The 19,358-nt window shown below is 45.3% G+C and overlaps 1 protein-coding gene across 13 annotated transcripts in view; it reads right to left on the bottom strand.

Annotated features, from left to right (window-relative positions):
* Nucleotides 1–19,358, bottom strand: part of RGS6 (regulator of G protein signaling 6) — a 599,839-nt gene that overhangs the window by 50,378 nt on the left and 530,103 nt on the right. For 12 of the 13 annotated variants that reach the window (XM_086709359.1, XM_086709357.1, XM_086709358.1 and 9 more), the window contains one exon: nucleotides 9,936–10,046. The exons of the other annotated variant lie outside the window; for it this stretch is intronic. In XM_086709359.1, coding sequence (XP_086565485.1) covers nucleotides 9,936–10,046 — 111 coding nt within the window. The remainder of the gene's footprint in view (nucleotides 1–9,935; nucleotides 10,047–19,358) is intronic. 13 annotated transcript variants of the gene reach the window in all.

The following is a 19,358-nucleotide window of genomic DNA, read 5'->3' on the forward strand; positions in this document are numbered from 1 at the left end:
TTTGCTCTTTGCCTGCCAAACTTGTAGCGCTGGTGGAAGCTTCACCCTGATGGAAAGCTGTTCCCCAAGAGCTGGGTGTAGAAAGTCACTCCATTTTTGTAGTGACTGCCTCATGTATACACACGGCTAGTGTCACCATTTTCTGGTACCCAAGCAGCGGGTCCACTTTCATTCTACCAGGTTACTTGGTGGTATCATGGGTGGGAGAAAGGTCGTTTTGGGGGCAGGCTAGGAGGCTTGGACTGTCATGTTAGATGCGTCATCAGAGACATAGGACAGAGATGAGGACATCCAGAGAGCTGCAAGGTCAGACTTCAGCAGAAATAAGGTGGTCTATAGAGAGGGCACCCGGATACCGTAGTTTCCTAGGGTGGCCATAAGAAAGTACCAACAAACTGGGTGCCTTAAAATAACAGAAATTTATTCTCTCATACTTCTGGAGGCTCGGAGTCTAAAATCAAAGGTGTTGGCAGGGCCAGGCTTTCTCTCTGAAGGCACTAGAGGAGAATTTGTTTCGTGTTTTTCTCTCAGCTTCTGATGTTGCCAGAAATACTTGGGGATTCTTGCCTCCGTCACTCCAATCGCTGCCTCCGTCTTCACGTGGTGCTCTCCCTGTGTGTTTATCTTCATGTGGCATGCACTCTGTGCATGTGTGTCTGTGTCTGTTTTCTCTTTCTGTAAAGATACCAGGCATCCTGGATTAGGAGCCCACCTACTCCAGTTTGAGCTCCTCTTAACTGCCTGCATCTGAAATAGCCTTATTTTCAAATAAAATCATATTCGGAGGTTCTGGGACGGGTATGCATTTTGGGGTGACAGTATTCAACATCTGGGTTCCCTCAACTATCCATTATTCACAATCCTCCTTCTACATGTGGAGGCTCCACATCTGCTCCTTTTCCCCCTAGTACATGTGGTTATTGGGATCTGTTCTATTAAGAGCTTCTTGGTTCAGCTTCTTTCAATGTGTGTTTCTTGCATCACTTGGGTATTTCCAAGCATCATCCTCTTTAAGGTTCAAGATCAGATTCGAACACGTTGCTACCACTGAATGGGCTCTGGTTATAAAATAATTTTGAAAATTAAAACGTCTCCAGGTGACTGGAACAATAACTTTCCCTCGGCCCACCTCAAACGAGTAATTCATGGAACTCACAGCCCCTTTGTTTCCAACCATTGTTTTGAGATGCTTCCTTATGACATACATTTGCATCATCATTTAGCCTTTCAAGGGTATGTCACTGTCTCTCCAGCTGCCTTGTGAGCCCTTTGAGGGCAGAGACCATGTCTCCTGCATCTTTGTATTCACCATAGCATTTTCACACAGCAAGTGTTCAACACTAAGCGGAAATCAATAAGAAAATGTGTATAGTGATGTGAGTGATGTGTCCTTATCCTGATGGGATTTTCTAATTGCTAGCTGGATGTCTTTTCTTTAATTGGTGCTCTGTGCTCACTGATTCTTACCAAATTCTTACATCCCACTGGGCAGCCCAAACCAATATAGAGCAAAGACAGGTGGCTCTCCAAGGGAGTCCATCTTTCATTCCAGCTGATCCCCCAACCTAAGAGCATGGTAGAGATCTCCCACATTGAGAACGAGAAAGCCAGGTTCAGAGGAAGCAGCCATCTATATTCAATCTCAATATATGCCAGGGAGGTGGATATTTGTATTCAGGTGTCCAGAGATCAAGAGAGGTTAGATTTCCCAAAGCCACACAGTCTGGAATCGGTACATGGGCCTGCCTATTTCTAAAGCCTGTTCTTTTTTTCCTACTACCTTGCCTTCCACTACATTTCCCTCATTTGAGGTCTAAACTAAGATTTGGGGAAATACATAAGCCATCTTGAAAAGACTTTTGAGTCTTTAGAGAAATTATGAAACAAAGGACAGTTCCTTAAAGAGCAAATATCCAAGGATGCCATTTTAGGGTCAAGGCTATTGAAAGAATGATGGCAATTTTATTTTATGCCCCTAGAGTAGCCTGAGGGTCCTGAGTACTCTGATGGGGAGTGGTCCAGGTATGTATTGTTCTGTGACAAATCATCCTAAAACTCTGGCTTAAAACAGTGATTGATTATTCTTTCTCTGTCCTCTGGGTTGACTGGGGCTCAGCCAGGTGATTTGCACGTGGGGTCTCTCAAGTAGTTATAGCTGGAAGTTGGGGGTGGGGTCACTGAAAGGCTCAATTGGGCTGCACATTCAAGATAACTCATCACATGGCAGTTGATACTGGTTGTTGGCTAGGAGCTCAGCTGGGGCTGTTGATGACATGACCTCTTCAGTGGCCTGGCATTCTCACAGCATGGCCAATGGGTTCTAAGAAGGAGTATCTCAGGAGCAAATGTTTTGAATGACTGTGATAGGAGACACGGAGCTACTTTATGACCTGTTCTCAGAATGTTACTTCTGCCACACTCTATTGGTCAAATTAGGCACCAACACCAGCCCATGTGAAAAAGTAGGGACCTATCCCATCTTGATGTAAGAAGTGACCCACGCATAAGATGAAGAAAGGCATGGATGGGGCCATATTTGGAGGCTGGCCACCACAGAGAAGAAACTTGACTAATACCCTGGACTAATAGTTCTATCAGACTTGCTGGGCACAGGAAGCTTGGGGACAGTTGCTGCTACTCAGCAGATCAGGCAGGCTGGTATCGGATACTATGGCCAAGCAGGATAAACCAGTTTCCTTGTAGCTCTTCACTCATGCCCAGCAGAGAGAGAAAGCTAAACCATGCGGAGAGAGTAAATTATGAACCACAATTCTGGCAATGCCACGTTTTTGTTAGATCCACTATCTGGTTAATGACATGACCAGAAATATTTCTGAGAGACCTCCCTGAGACACTCTCCTGATGGTATTTAGACTACAGAGTTCTCGGGGCACCTGGGTGGCTCAGTTGGTTAAGCGTCCGACCAGCTCAGGTCATGATCTCTCAGTTTGTGAGTTTGAGCCCCGCATCGGGATCTGTGCTGATGGCTCAGAGCCTGGAGCCTGCCTCTGATTCTGTGTCTCCCTCTCTCTCTGCCCCTCCCCCTCTTATGCTCTGTCTCTTTCTCTCTCTCTCAAAAATAAATAAACATTAAAAAAAAAAATTAGACTACAGAGTTCTCTCCAACTGCAACCCGGCAACTTTTGGCTGATTTTTCTTCCATGATGAGCCCTGGTTACCACTCTTTTCTTTAAACTTGACTTCTCAGAATTTCCATCAGATAGACTTGAGGTGTAGTTTGCTCATCCTTAAAAGGGTAGTCTTTAATTGCCCTCTGAATAGATGCTTTCTCATCCTTGGATTTCTAGATCTAATAGCTTGTCTGGGAAGGAAAAAGGATTAAAGCACAATTTTCTATTATTCATGCCCTATCCTACATCATCTTGCCACTTATTTTGTTAAGTCCTGTTGCTGTCTTCCACTGGGCCGTCTGTAACCTCCACTTGGCAGAGAGAGTATGCTGAACTCTGTAGAACGCAGATTTTGTCTGTCCTGGACACTGTAATGAGCCTGCCTGCAGCCCTTTGCCCAGGCCCAGTGGAAATCAAAGCCTGCCTCAGACTAACTTGAGCTCCCAAGGAGAGTCCTGCTTTCTTACCTGCTGCCTTCACTCTTCCTTAAGCCTCTACCCATCTTCACCCCAAAACTCCTTCCCATGAGATGTTCGGGAGGGTAGAAGCCTTTGCTGAGATTCAAGGGTCTTGAGAAGGGGGTACATATTGCACCAGCCAGCAGCAGACATTAAAAAACATCACATACTTGATATTCCTTGGACGCTGTGGTCTTAGGGCTCTTCCTGGCCCTGCACAGAAGCCTGGTCTCTCCCATCACTCTGCTCTTCCCTCCTTTTCACTGTGCTTAGGTCTCCCCTCTCAGGAATAAAAAATACAACAAATACGTTCTTCTCATTGCCTTACGTCACAGGCCCTGCCCCTTGTTGTTTGAGTCTCTGCCAACAACTCTGCCCTCAGAGCCTGATTTTATGCCCAAATGACTTATCAATGTCCTTTGCCAGAGGAGAAGGAATCCTCGGTCTGGGAGATGGGAGGGCATGTTTAAGGCACCTTGCTACATTTGAGTCTTGACAGAACTTCTTATTTGGAATTGAGCACACAGTAAGTTCTCAATTCATATTTATTGAATTAAGCTGAAACTGGGAAAAAATGACCTTTGATTATTCTACTGGTTATCTTAAGGCTTTGTGTCATGAGCAGGAACCATCTCTAGGCTGAAGCAGGATGTTGGCACTGATCCCAGACTCTGTGCTTCTCCAAAGGTAGGTTCCTAACCACTGCCTGCATCTATCTGAGTGGGTAGGAATGTCCTGCTGGGATAAGAAAGGGCCTCACAGCTTCTCTTTATTTTCACTTGTATCTAAATCACTTGACTCTCTGCTTGAATGTACACAGAATGCCTTAGGTGTCTTAGGCATTCTGATTAGAGTAGAAACCTAAGCGATAAGACCAGAACCAGAGTACTAGTTGTAGGAGCAGATAGCATTCCCTTGGGGACAAAGTGCTGACAGGTTGGGATAAACTAACAGGTCAGGTGACCACCACTTCCCTGAATGATCACATACTTTGTTGCTGTCTTTACAGAAAGAAGGGGGAAATCCCAGTGTCCTTATGGTGAATTATGTTTATGTACCTACCTCCCCAATTCCCAAATACCAATGAAATGATCAGAGAAATAGTCACTCCTTCATCTGTCTTCCATCCAACTTATGTGTTTTGGATGCCTACTATGTGTCAGACATAGTCCTAGTTAAGTCCTAACTAGAAAGAGAACCAGGGGGAGGATGTGGTGGAGAAGAGCTGGATGGATGGGGTGATCACTCGGGGTGACTGATCACAGAAGACCTTTCTGATGAAGGGACACCCATGCTGACTGAGAAGTGAAACCAGCCATGAGAGGTTCTGAGGAAGTGGTCCAGGCAGAAGGGACAGGCAAGAGTCTGGAGTTCAGTAAAATATAATTAAAAAGAAAACAAACAAATCCGCAGTATGTAGAGGCACAGACATTGGCCATCAGCGGGTGATAAAACTGAGGAATTTTTGGAAGGTATGAAGCAGATGGGCTGAACTGGTGTCACCTGATTGGGAACCACTTACGATTCCAGGGCCATCTGAAAAGAAATTAGCTACATCCCCAACAGACGCCTGGGAAACCCCCAAGCTCTGAGCAGCAGGACTAGAAGCAGAGGCACCTGGTGGGCACTGGCCAGGGGACATATGGAAGACACTCAGAAATATGGAACAAAGGGTCCCTATGGAGGAGAGGGTCTCCTCAGCACATGGGGAGTATTTCCTGGCCAGGTCTTAATATGGCTAACAAAACCAGAGAGTAGTGCCTCTGTAATCGAGGGGCGAAGAGCTAAGAATAGAGGGAAAAAGCATCTCAGCAAAGCAGGGAGACTTCTAAAGACACTCCTGCTTTCCCCCTACTTTTCATTGGCTTCTGCAATCTAACCGGATTGTTCCCTAAGACCCCTCAGCAGAAGGGAGAAGAGTGGACCTACTGGGAACACCATGGAGAGGAAACTGCAGAATTTCAGAAACGCCATCAGGATCTGAGACAGAGCGGAGCACCTGGCTTGTGCGGATGTCACGCTAAGGGAAATTGGAGCTTTACCACCCGTGTCGCTCTGAGAGGGGACCCGGTTTTTCAGTCTGCTCTTGGCCCACATGGCCAGGGCTCACAGGGGTCCGTGCTGACTGACCTACGGCTCCTCACTAACACTCTCAGGTGAAGCCCTATAGTCATGTGAACTGCTCAGAGGAGAGCCTGCAGGGGGCGGGGGGGGGTGGTGGGTAGCGAGGTGGGGACTCTGCAAACCACACGGGAAGTTCTCAAACTGCTGGGCCACAGAATCGTCTAGAACACTTGCTAAAAATAAACCCAGAACCACCCTGGGGCATCTGTCTTCTTAATGAGCATTCCAGGTGCTTCTGCTATACCCTGTGCTTTGAGAACCACGGACCCCACAGCTGCCGAGGAAGTCCTCACCAGCTACTATCTGGTCTGTCTGGATCAGGGCTACACTTTAGAATCACTCGGACACATTAAAAACAAACAACAAACCAATGCCCCACTGCCGGAAATTAATGGGTTCGGGAGGGGATTGGGCATTGTGGTTTTTGTTTGTTTGTTTTGTTTTGTTTTGAAACAAACTCTCCAGGTGTTTTTACTATATGGCCAGAGTTGATAGCCAACTCTGGTTTTCACTTAGGAAAACCAGCAGTCCCCCAAATTTCTGGGAATATGAAAAGACAGACTGATCTGCTCTGAACAGTTAGAGTCACAGTGATGGATTGTGTGATAAATAACGCCCCCCCCCCACCGTGAAACAGACTAAGTGTCAGAAATAGAGGGAAGTATGAAACCAACCAACCAACCAACCAACCAACAAAACAAAACCCAAACCAGTATCATGCCCTCAGGGGGATTTAAGAGGATAAATATCAAAAGAATAGAATAGGTATTAAGAAACAGGAGTCCAAGAAATATTAAGAATTCTTGGAAATGGAAAGCATGATCGTCAACTAGCTCTCCCAAGACTCAGGAGGAAAAGAAAAGCTCATTAAAGTATAAAACCACAGAACGGACACCCTGAAAACCAAACTGGTGGCTCTGAAGAGTAATTCAAGGAATTCTACCCTTGAACATAGACTAGAAAGACTACAGGATGGGAGTTGTAGAAGGGAAAAGATAGAGAGATATGGCTGCCCCATCTCAGAGGCTCAGAATTTCTACAAAAGGATTTCCTGGAAAGAGAGGATAGAACAGAAAAAAGAGTAGTGATTAAACAATAAATAAATAAATAAAAGGAGAGAAAATACCTCGAGTTAAAAAAAGACTAGAAGAGATTAGAATTAGAATTTCTGGCAGTGGATCAGATTAGAAGGGATGACCTAGGGCACATCAGAACTATTAGAAAAAAGATACTCACCTACAAACTACTTTTCTTTTAACGCTGACAGAGAAATAAATGTCAGTCACAAAATGTTTGTTTACAATGTATCAGGTTAAGACACCTATCAAGAAGAATGGGATTTGGAAGAGGCAAAGGGAAATTTTTTTTAAATTAAAATAATTAATGTTTATTTTTGAGAGAGAGATAGAGCATGAGTGGGGGGGGGGGGGGGCGGTGGCCAGAGAGAGAGAGGAGACACAGAATCCAAAGCAGGTTCTTGGCTCTGAGCTGTCAGAACAGAGCCCAAAGCAGGGCTCGAACCCACGAACCCTGAGATCATGACCTGACCCGAAGTCAGACACTTAACCGACTGAACCACCCAGGCGCCCCTTCTATTTTTTACTTTACACACTTTAATGTTATTTGTATGAATTGATGCCATTTTTAATTAAAAATTTAAAAGTAAATATGACTGGAGTAGAAACTAGAGTAACAAAAGCTAACACAAAATTTGATTCATAAAGCAAAAATCAGGGAAGAGGAAAAGAAACAAAAGGAACAAGATCCAGAAAACATAAAATATCAGGTAAAAGATAAAATATATATGATCCAAGTAAATGTAATCATTTGATATCCCAATGTCCAAAGCAAAACACAGAGACAAGTGAGCACAGAACCCAAAACAGTCAAGTCACAAGAGGAAAATGAATACTAAATGACCATGAGACAGGATTCTCAAAGAAATGAAAAAGCAATGAGATTTTTATTTTAGCTTAACACACTTGCAAAGGTGACAAAGATTGATAATGCCTGGGATGGTGAGGATGTGGGAAGTGGACACTTTTAAGCTCTGGGCATGGGAAAGGTTTGTTAGAATTTTGCTCGAGAGGAATTCGGCTGTGTGAACTCAAACCAAAATATATCTGCTGGTCCTAGCAGTTTCACTCCTGGAAATTTATCCTAAAGTAATAATTGGACTTGTGTGTGAGGATGTTCCTTGCATCGTTGTTTACAGCAGCAAAAAAAAAAAAAAAAAAAAAAAAAGATAATAACTTTAATATTTATGACCTAGGGGTTGGTTAAATACATTACACTCTACTCATACAAGGGCGCACTCACTATGTAGTTATTAAAGAGTATAAGGTGGAGTTGTATGCATTTACAGAGAAAGATCACCATGATATATTCATTTAAAAATTATGGGACAATGTACATGTAATGAATCCATTTATGCAAAAGAATATGATACTATATATACATAAAAATCTAAATCAAAGGTTTTAGACCCTAAATCAAAGGTTTCCAAACTTCCTGAGTCCATGGCACTTTTAGTGTGTCAGTAACTTTTTCACGGTGCCCCTGGGCCAAAAAAAAAAAAAAAAAAAAAGTACGTAACAGCTTTGTTTATTAAACAGTCAGGTCCAAAGGACTTAATATATATTTATGTCCTAAAAACTTAGTAGCTGTAAAGTACCTATACATTGAAAGAAAAAATAATGTTTTCTTAAATAACCTCAATTCTTAAGTAGCCACAATGTGTGCCTGATGGACCCTGCACGTTATCTCAAATTCTGGAATCCGACTGGACCCCACCATACTCATTTTCTGTTCCATTTTGGTTTTTGCAAAGTACTTGCTTTTTATCGTAGCAACTGCCCTGACAACCCAGATTTGCAAAGATACGACAGCGCTGAAAGGAATGTAATGTGAAATGTTGGAAATGGCAAAGTACCTTAAGTTGGTGCTTTACGCAGTATCTGACACAAGTCAAACACCACAGCGCTTCCCTCAAAGATCCAGAATATCCCGGGCTTAACCCTGTGAATTCCCTGCCATGGCGCAGTTTGGGAACCACGGCATCAGACTATAAACAAAGACTCTTTCTGGACAATGAGATTGGATCGGAGGGAGAGAGAATTTTCTTCGTTATGCACATCTGAATAGTTTGGGCTTTTTATAATAAGCAAAATATGAAAGTAGTAAGAGACTTTTGTTACTTTTTTGTAAGTTTTTTTTTTTTCATTTCAAGAAAAGAAGGCGGAAAAAGGACAAGAGTGAAAGCGAATGAGGGAGATGCAAAGAAATGAAAAATGAAATAAAAAGTCTGCTAGCCGAGGGGCGGAGGCTGCACAGGCACCCCCACACCAAACGTGTGCGTGTTTCCCTCTGTGATTGTGACGCTGGTCCAAGTCCCTCCGGGCTTCGGCTCCTCGGCTGTTAAAGTACAGGCACCAGCCTCCCTCATGGGCAGAGAGTTACTTCCGGTTACTCCTGAAGAGCAGAGCGATTAAAACCACAGCTCTCGAGCTGGGTTCTAACCCTAACTCTGCTACCCGCTCGCTGTGGGTCCTTGAGCAAGTTCATGAACTCCTCTGTGCCTCAGTTTCCTCATCTGTTCAATGATGAGAATAATAATGTTCACCGGTCGTGGGGACTCCACGTGGGACACTTACTCGGTGGCCAGGGCCAAGTATGCGCTACCTATTATTATTAGTGTTGTTTCTGCACATATATAAACAAATTGGCCCACAGGATTTTTTTCCCTCCAGCAATGAGAACTAGGAAATGTGAAGGACTGTCCCTGTTATCATGGCATCCAAAGGGTCAGAAAAAGGTCAGAGGAAGCCACTAAAGGGTCAGAGAAAGGTCAGAGGAAGCCACTAAAGGGTCAGAGAAAGGTCAGAGGAAGCCACTAAAGGGTCGGAGAAAGGTCAGAGGAAGCCACTAAAGGGTCGGAGAAAGGTCAGAGGAAGCCACTAAAGGGTCGGAGAAAGGTCAGAGGAAGCCACTAAAGGGTCAGAGAAAGGTCAGAGGAAGCCACTAAGGATCCATGTACAAACCAAAGGTATAGGGGGGTAGAACCACGTCTGAGCCGAACGTAGTCAGGGGGTAACTTGAGGGGTTTCTGCTCTAGTGATAAAAAGCGTCAAATTAAGGTAGGAAATAATGTAATTTCACCATCTCATGAATTTTCCCCCACATCTCTTTCTTTCTCGAACATTGAAACATTTTTTTTTTTTACCTCATCTCTACGTCCCATAAAGTGATATCGTCGCTGATCCAGGGATTGGACGGCTCGGCCGGCGTGATCAATGGATCGTATTCCACATACTGTTCTGTGTAAGCAATTAAGCTGCGGGAGGGAAGCAAAGCAAAGTACGCCACTGTTTTCCATAAAAACTTGCATTTTTACACAAACGTTGTAACTGTCTTTATAGGATTCCAAGTTAAAGGGAAAATGACAAATCGAGCTGTTTCTATTTATGCTTGTTCTCTTCTCATGAGGAACGTATTGTTTTTTGCATTCCTGCTGTCGTACGTACACATTTTATATCTTTTCCCCACATTACTCTTTACCTGGACCCTGGTGCACCCCTTGCTGGTGGCGCTAGCCTGACTGATACACAGGTCCAAACCTGCGTGTGTATCACCCTCTCACGGAGACTAGGGATCTCGGGGCATCTGGGTCACACCAAGGACACTCAAATCCGTCCAGGCTGCCAGTCAAGGGTTCCCAACTGGGAGACCTCCGTACGACAAAGACTAAAATCCTGACGGACCATAAGGAGGTAATGCATCATAAGCATTATATCCACAAAGCAGCTTAGTTTTTCCGGTTATACTGTAAACGGCCACATTATCTTTTTGAATGAAATTTTCATTGCATCAAAAGACATGTGGTTAAAACAATAAAATAGTACAAAATGATTTCACACACACAACCACACACTCTCTGCTCACAGAGACCTCTGCTTTCTACCCTTCTGTTTCCTTTAGCATTTACCTGTGTATTTCCAAATTGTGTTTTTATAGTTGTTCTTGATTGTCAATTTTTTTATTTAAAACTTTTTTTAAGTTTATTTATTTTTTTAGAGAGATACAGAGACAGCATGAGCAAGGGAGGGGCAGAGAGAGAGAGAGGGAGAAGAGAGAGAATCCTAAGTAGGCTCTGCACCGTCAGCACAGAGCCCGACGTGGGGCTCGAACTCTCGAAACTGTGAGATCATGACCTGAGCTGAAACCGAGAATCGGGTGCGTCACCGACTGAGCCACCCAGCTGCCCCTTGATTATCAATTTTAGATGAGGATTTAACTCTCTTCGCCAGTCCCCGACTCCCCCCACCACTTCCTCCCACGATCCTCCTAAGAGACGTATAATAATTTTTGTGAAATCAATCGTCAGTGTCCACATTATTAAACTAGATATAAATTGTTTCCTGCTAAGTAGCATATCACCCTTTCCAAATGTTCTAACAAATCTATAAAACACCTAGCAACAAATTTTCCACGTATATTTTGTTTATTTATTTTGAAAGAGAGAGAGAGAGTGAGAATGAGTGGGGGAGGAGCAGAAAGAGAGGGGGGACAGAAGATCTGAAGCAGCTTCTATGCTGACAGCAGAGATCCCGACATGGAGCTCAGACTCACAAACCATGAGATCGTGACCTGAGCCGAAGTCAGACACTCAACCGACTGAGCCACCCAGGTGCCCCCAATTTTCCCACATCTTAAACACCTTAGCCAATTCTTGTTCAGTTCTGTCTCCCCGTCTCCTGGAGGTCCTCTCTCCAAAGTCTGGAGTCCTGTTTCTCCAGTCTGGACTGTTTGCTCTACACACTCGATGTAAAATCACCCTCCTGGGACGTCCCTGACTTCTGTCTGCGCTTTGCTTCCTGGACTTTACGTCCGTCTACTGGTTTTACTCTCTGGTTTGTGCTGAGATACTCCTTTAGTGGTTTCCTAAGAAAGGATGCAGAGAAGCTAACTATTTCAAGTCCTGGCAGGTCTAAAAATATTTTTATTTTATCTTTGTACTTGGCAGATAGTGCTGGACCTAGAACCCCAGGTTAAAAATCATTTTCCTTCAGAATTCTGAAGGCGTTGCTCTACTGTATTTTTGGCATCCAGTGTTACTGCTGAGAAGTGTGGATCCAGTTTGATTCTTGTTCTTTTGCTTAGTTTCTTTCCTCTCTGGAAACAGCATCTTCTCTTTATTGCTACAGCGCCCTGAAATTTCACCCTGGCTTTTGCTGGTGTTTTTTATTTACTGTGCTTGGTACCACGTGCAATGGATAAAAAAAATATTTCCCAGAAGTCTTACTTCTTTGTTAATTTCATACCCTCATTTCTTCTGTTTCCTCTTTCTATAATTCTCTCTAGTTGAATATTGGACCTTCTGGATTGATAATCTAATTTTCCTAAATTTGCCCTGCCGTTTTTCATCTTTTTGTCTTTTTAGTTTGGTGGTTCTTCCCATCTTGTTATTTATTTACTTTTTAAAAATTTGGGCTATCACTTTCTTTTTTCTTTTTATATTTATTATTTTTGAGAGACAGAGAGAGACAGAGCACTAGTCAGGGAGGGATAGAGAGAGAGGGAAACACAGAATCCAAAGCAGGCTCCAGGCTCTGAGCTGTCAGCACAGAGCCCGACGTGGGGCTCAAACTCACAAACCACGAGATCATGACCTGAGCTGAAGTTGGACGCTTAACTGACTGAGCCACCCAGGCGCCCCTGGGCTATCACTTTCTTAAGCTTCCAGAGCTCACTTTTATTTATCACAGGATCTAGTTTTTGATTTATGCATAAAATATTCTGATATCTGACATTAATATTTCTGAGGATATTAATTATGTATTTTTATTTTCTGTTTCTTGAATAGTTTTTGGTTCCTCCAAGTCCGTTTTGCTCTTTGTTTGCCTCATACTCCCTCACATTGGGGTTTCCCTTGAATGTCTGGAAAATCTCTGGGCATCCACTTGTGTTTAAGAGCGAGATACTAAAACCTGCTTGGAGGCTCAGTGTGTGTGTGTATAGGGCTTCGTTGACAGATCACGGGCAGCTCACCAGTCTTTTCACTAGAGCTCCCAATGAGGGATTTGGGGCCTTTTCTTTGGGGACATTGATTTTTCTCTAGAGCAACGGTGAGTAAACATTTTCTGTAAGACAAAGCAAATATTTTAGGTTTTACAGGCCAGATGGGTCCATTACAACTCCTCAGCTCTTCTGTTGCAATAAAAAGCAGTCATCGATAATTCAGGAACGAATGCATGTGACCGTATTCCAATAAAACTTTATTTGTGAAAACAGTAGCGTGGAGTAGATGTGGCCCACAGGTTGTAGTTTTCTAATCTTTTGCCTGTGGGTGTATACCTCTGGCTCCTGGAGGGTGCAGAACCAACCAGGCAGAGGACGGTTGGAGGGTTCCACTGTTCAGTATGTAGATCTTCCATTAATTCACTTGTTTTCAGTGGGCCCTTTACGATGTGATGTGCCTGAATTCTGAGCTGATGTGATTCAATTTCTTTAGAGAATAAGCTGTCCATCTCCTGTGGTGCTAGCAAGCGGGAGAGATGGTCTCCTAGTGGGGCAGGTATCTAGGGATCCAAAGATCCAGAGACAGGCTTTACCCATTTCTCTGGGTTAGCCCCATGCTTCATTTTTTCCTTCCATGGTCTCCGGTGACTTCAAGAGCCAAGACCAGACTTGTAGGGCAATCGGGTTCACTTTGTTATAATACTCACACTCTGAACACGTAGGTTATAATGTTCTTCACTCTGTCCCCAGCCACCTTCTTTTTTTTTTTTTTTTAGTAAATTTTGGAATATTTTAGGAATACAGAAAGGTCTTCTAACTAGCCAATTACAAGTGAGCTGTTTAATGGATCTTTGTTAAATTCGCCATGGTACGCAATGGCCTTGTGGAGCACTCAGGACCATTGGATAAAAAATGGAAAAGCATTTCAAAAGAATCTTCCAAATCTTCTGCAAATGTAGGCTATGTGATTGCAACCAGCATGTGCAGTGGAGGCACGTTGTCTTTGTAGGAGTACAAGGTAGGCCTTGTGCCCAGGCAAGCCTTCATCCTAAGGCCCTAGGGCGGCACTGTGGCAGGAAAGGTCACACTACAAGTCGGTGCTGTGACAGCTCCACAGGGAGTTGTCCCTTGGTCCCCTGGGCTAATTCCTTTCTTTCTGAAAGAGATGGGTTGCACATTAAGGTACATATTAGTTTCCCGGGGCTGCTGTAACAAATGCCCACAAACTTGGTGGCTTGAAATGACAGGAGTCTTTCTTACTTCTGGAGTTTAGAAGTCTGCAGTCAAGGTATCAGCAAGTCTATGCTCCCTCTGGAGGCTCAAGAGGAGTAATCCTTCCTTGCCTCTTTGAGTGGTTCCAGGCACTCCTTGGCTTGTGGATGCCTAACTCCAATCTCTGCCTCTGTCCTCGCGTGACTTTTCCTCTGTGTCTGGGTCTTCTCCCCTTCTCTTCCTTACTTGTCCTTGGGTTTAGGGCCCACCGGGATAATCCAGGATGATTTCATCTCCAGATCCTTAATTTACATTTGCAAAGGCTCGTCCCACATAAGTCATGTTCACGGCTTCCGTGGATGAGGACTTGCACATACCCTTTTGGGGGCCACTATTCAACCCACTGCAGGGCACATGAAGGAATCTAGGCATGAGGACGGAAAGGGCACACTTGGCCACCTGACTCCTTCGCACCAGCAGCTGGTAACCTCGGTCCTGTGTGAGGGACGACGGTCCATGTGAGATGTGTCTGAGTCATGATGAGGCATTGGGGGCTTTCCTGATTATGACATATTTGGGCATCCATAGCATTCTCAGAATTTGAGATGGTGGGTGTAGTCTATGGGCCTCTCTTCAGCGGTGACCCCTTTGCCCTCCCAGCATGTCTGCCCCCTGGCCTTTTCAATGACCTCAGCCTCTGGTGGCCCCGATCTCAAATCAAAGACAACTACCTGAGCAGCCCAAGACAAAGGTGGTGGTTGTGGGGGGGTCTTCTAACTAGCTAATTACAAGTCTTGGGGGATTTTATTTTTAAACCAGAAATGGATTTCCCTCAAGTAACACATAGGGATGGAAAAACAAAATTTCCTCCCCTCCCTTCCTTACTCTTGCTCTGATTTCTGTGAGACAGGGTGGAGGTTTCACCAGCCACCTCTCTAGCTTGTTTTATTTGACGGTCCACATGGCCACACCTATGACCTGCGAAGGCACGTCGAAGGGGACATGTCACACCTAGGTTCCCAGATGAAGCCCAGCAGAAGTGCCTGGGGCCAGGAGAAGCAATGAGGCACAGGAGAGGCTGGGGTGAGAATTCTGAGGACCTAGGCACTCGGGGAGCCTGCCTGTTGGTGGCCTGTTATTGCAGGAAGGCAAGAAGGACAGCTGTCTGCTGGCCAGCCTGAGGCAGCGGGACCCCACAAGGCCAGAGAGCAGCCAGGGGGAAGCGAGTGGTAATGAAACATAGGCTCACAGTCAAGTCTCTTTTAGAGAAATCTGGGGATATCTTCAGAGTGTGGAGGAGAGGTGGTGAGATTTAATGGTGATGTTGGTTCAAGAGAAGTGGTTGAGATCCCAAGGAGGGATGTGTAACCACTCAAGTTAAGAGCACGAGACACAACTATGTAACAGGCATTAAGTGTGAATGAAGTTGGGGGCACCAGGGCGGCTCAGTCGGTTAAGGGTCCAACTTTGGCTCAGGTCTGGATCTCACAGTTCATGAGTTCGGGCCCTGCATTGGGGTCTCTGCTGTCAGCATGGAGCCTGATTCAGATCCCCTGTCCCCCTCTCTCTCTGCCCCTCCCCTGCTCCCCTGCTCCCCTGAAGTTGTTCCAAGGGCCTAGCCCCACACAGTGCCTTCTTAGAGCACAGGGTTTGAACAAGACCCTGGATATAAGTGGAAGAAGAACACGAGAAGAGAGGGGTAAGAACTTCCTACAGAAATGCCCGGACAATCTGGACTGAGGCCAGAGAGCTCAGATCCGCATGATCACTAATCAGTCCCCCAGCCCCAGTGATGGGCAGCATTGGCCAGCAGGGGAATTTGTTGTATTAGAAGAGGAACGGCTGTTTTGTTAAATTAGAGCTGCATAAATAAAATCGGTCGGAAGCTTTGTAAAGAGAACCGTAAAAGTTGGTCATGTGCATTTTAAACGTTATATTATATTGGTAGAAGTGGGATGTACTGACTGAATCATCAGAATTAGACAGAATTAGGGCTCTACGAGGACCTTCTGATCAGTGAGAGACTCAGAAATTTTTAAAGGCATTTTAGAAAGGAAGATCTTGAGATTCTAAGAGAAAGGGAGAGATTGGATGGTATATGAATTTCTAACAGTTGCTGTAACAAACTGCTACATACTTAGTGGCTTAAAAAAAACACAGATGTGGGGTTTCTGGGTGGCTCAGTCTATTGAGTGTCTGACTCCTGATTTGGGTTCGGGTCATGATCTGAAGGTTTGTGAGATTGAGCCCCACGTCAGGCCCTGTACTGACAGTGCGGAGCCTGCTTGGGATTCTCTCTCTATCCCCCTCTCTCTGCTTCTCCCCCACTCATGCTTTCTCTCTCAAAATAAATAAACTAAAAAGATAAAAATAAAGTGCAAATGTATTCTCTTATACTTCTAAGGATCGGAAGTCTGAAATGGACATTGCTGGGCTAAAATTAAGGTGTCAGCAGGACCATGTTCCTTCTGGAGGCTTGAGGAGAGAATCTATTTCCTTGCCTTTTCCCCCTGGTAGGGGCGTCCCACACTGGTCCTTAGTCCCCTTAGTCCCCCTGGTCCCCTTCCCTCTTCAAATCCAGCAATGCCTGGCCAAGGCTGGCTCATGTTGTATCACTCTGACACTGACCCTTCTGCTTCCGTTGTCTACAACAAGGGCTGTTACACTGGCCCCCCTGGATAATCCAGGGTAATCCCCTTATGTTAGGTCAACTGATTAGTCACCTTAATTCCATCTGCAAACGTAATCCCCCTTTGCCATGTAACCTAACATAGTTACAGGTTTTGGGGATTAGGACGTGGCCATCTTTGAGGAACCATTATTCTGTCTTCCACAGGTGTAATTTGAGAGGAACTTGTGCAGAAGGTTGAAAATGAAGTCATCTAACAGAGGGTGTGGTGGTAGGTAAACGGTGTATCTGAGGCTTCCGTGGACTTTTTAGGAATGGCACCAATGTGTTTTATCACACTGTCACTGATACAACCTATGCAAATAAACTCCGCGTTCATGAATCTATGCTTGCTCGCTTGTCCCGTTTGCCATCATGGCTGCATGGGAGACAGGAGAGAGCAAAGTGCCTTCTCTTGGAGGTTCCTGTGAGCGGCTTTGGCTCTTAGTAGTCTGTTGCCTTAACTCCTCTCCTAGCTCTTGTGGGGGTTGATCCTTCCCGGGGAGAGTGGCAAAGAGGGTTAACTCCATCATTGGGGTGGCAGAGGATGGAGAGGAGATGGGAGAACACCCCACACCAGGAAGAGATGGAAGAGGGTCTCTTCCCTATGCTTCTCAACACCACAAGACTGGCCAGAAACAGCCCAAGGAGTGCGTGCGAGCAAGCACGGCTCGTCTGGTCCCTGCTGCCTCTCATCCGGGTCGGACGTGCCTTATACTTAGGAGCTAATTCTCCCAAAGTGAGATACAGCACAAAGAAACAAAGGGTTGGCTACACAGGATAAAAACTGAGCTTCACGCAGAGAGAATAAAAGGCCTCAGGATCTGCACGTAGGTCATGCAACGTCATTTCTCAGGTGTGAAAAGAGGTACAAATGGAGGCAGAAGTGGCTTCCAGGAATGCAGTGAGTGGACTTGGTTGTGTTGACCCTTGTGCTGTGCCTCTTGGGGTGTGAGTAAAGGAGCTGGGAATCCTGGGCAGTGAGAAGCCCTCCAGAATGGGCAAACTAGCACAGAAGACATCTCTGGGGTCTTGCTCAGTTCTCTTCACCTCCTGGAAATTGCACCTCAACGTGCGCCCAGCGCTGAGTTAGGGGGTTCCAGGTACTAACAAACCCTGCTCCTGGCTACGGTTGATCTGTCCAGGAATGGACACCTTGCTGACCGACGCTGGGTTAATCCTTCTCCAGCTTCCGCAGTAGAAACTGCAGTTACAAAGTTCAGGGGCTGGAGGCAGTGCTGTTTCTGAACACTGTCTGTGATGAAAGAGGAGGAAGCCAATGTGGAAAGTGGAACAGGACAAGAGACGAAGAAGGGGTCTCGGGAGTGTCCAAGGCCCTGGTTGCAGCTACTCTAGAGCCTAGTGGCATTGCTGGCCTTCCCAGAGCTCAACTCTGCAGCTCCTCCTTGTGTTCCGTGGGTCAGCACCTGCTCCTTTTAGCTGAACTGGGTTCAAGCTGGGGTTCTATTGCCTGACAACAGAGCAATACAACCGAAAATAGGATGAAGGTGATGGGAATGTGAAGGGGAGTTCACGGAGGCAGCCCTTTGTAGCGCTAGCCAGAGAGGCTTCCTCTCCCCCGAACGTGCACTTCCTTGCAGCACACAGATAAGATACCAGAGTATCGTGGAGACACATGAAGACCATGAAACGGGTGAGCAGGCAACGAGGGAGGTCACAGTGGTTGATACGAAGTACTATTTGGGTCCGAAGTCGTCATCAGTGACTACAGGAAGATTTGAGATAGGACAGGAAAAGCACAGAGAGAGAACAGAGAGGCATGGAAAGAGCTTTGCAGACAGCTGGCACGTAATAGCACACAGGCAACGATGTCCACAGATTGCTGGGTGTGGGTGGCACCAAAGCAGAATTGGTGGCATCGAACAGACTACATTGTGTCCCCCACCCCCCGATTTCACATGTTAAAGCTTTAACCCTGCAATGTGACTGTCTTTAAGGAGATAATTAAGATTAAGGTCATGGGGTGGGGCCCTGATTTGGTAGGACTTTCTTCCTAAAGAGAGGAAGAGACACCAGAGTTCTCTCTCCTCTGCATGTGTGCGCACAGAGGAAAGGCCATGTGAGGACACAGCAAGGAGGGGGCTGTCTGCAAGCCAGGAAGAGAGGCTCCACCAGGAACCAGCCTTGCTGGCACCTTGACCATGGACTTCAGACCTCTATAAACCCATATACTCAGTCTGTGGTATTTTGTTATGGCTACCTGAGCTGACTCATACGGGAGGAAATGGAAAAAATAAAATAAATACAGGAAATCCAGAGGAAGTCCATTAGGACAATTACTTCTCATTGAGCCATTTTAATATCCTTGTCCCCTTATCTCTGCCTCCAGTATATGGTGTTGTTATTTTCAAATGCCAAATTCTCACATCGTTAGAAGATGCTGACACACCAGCCATTAGCAAACATGCTATCCACCATCATCAGGTGCTTTGAACTGGTTCTTGGGTGAAATATGGGGCTGGCTGATTTATCCCCATATGCCTTTCCATTTTCTTGTAGAAAGCAGCAGAAATTCACCAACTAGCCACTAAGGGTAGAGTCCATGGTCAGTCGTTCAGTCAACATTATTCAGCGCCTACTAGTGCTGTGAAATAGTGAACAGCTTCCTGGATCACAGGATGATGCTCACACTGATCTAATAGCAAAGTTACGGTTTCTAACTACTTTAACCAATCATGGTTATTACATATACATACATACGTGTGTTTGTGTGTGTGTGTGTGCACG

The sequence above is a fragment of the Puma concolor genome, chromosome B3 (assembly GCF_028749965.1).
Source record: "Puma concolor isolate L17-30 chromosome B3, mPumCon1.1.hap2, whole genome shotgun sequence".
NCBI classification, from domain to species: domain Eukaryota; kingdom Metazoa; phylum Chordata; class Mammalia; order Carnivora; family Felidae; genus Puma; species Puma concolor.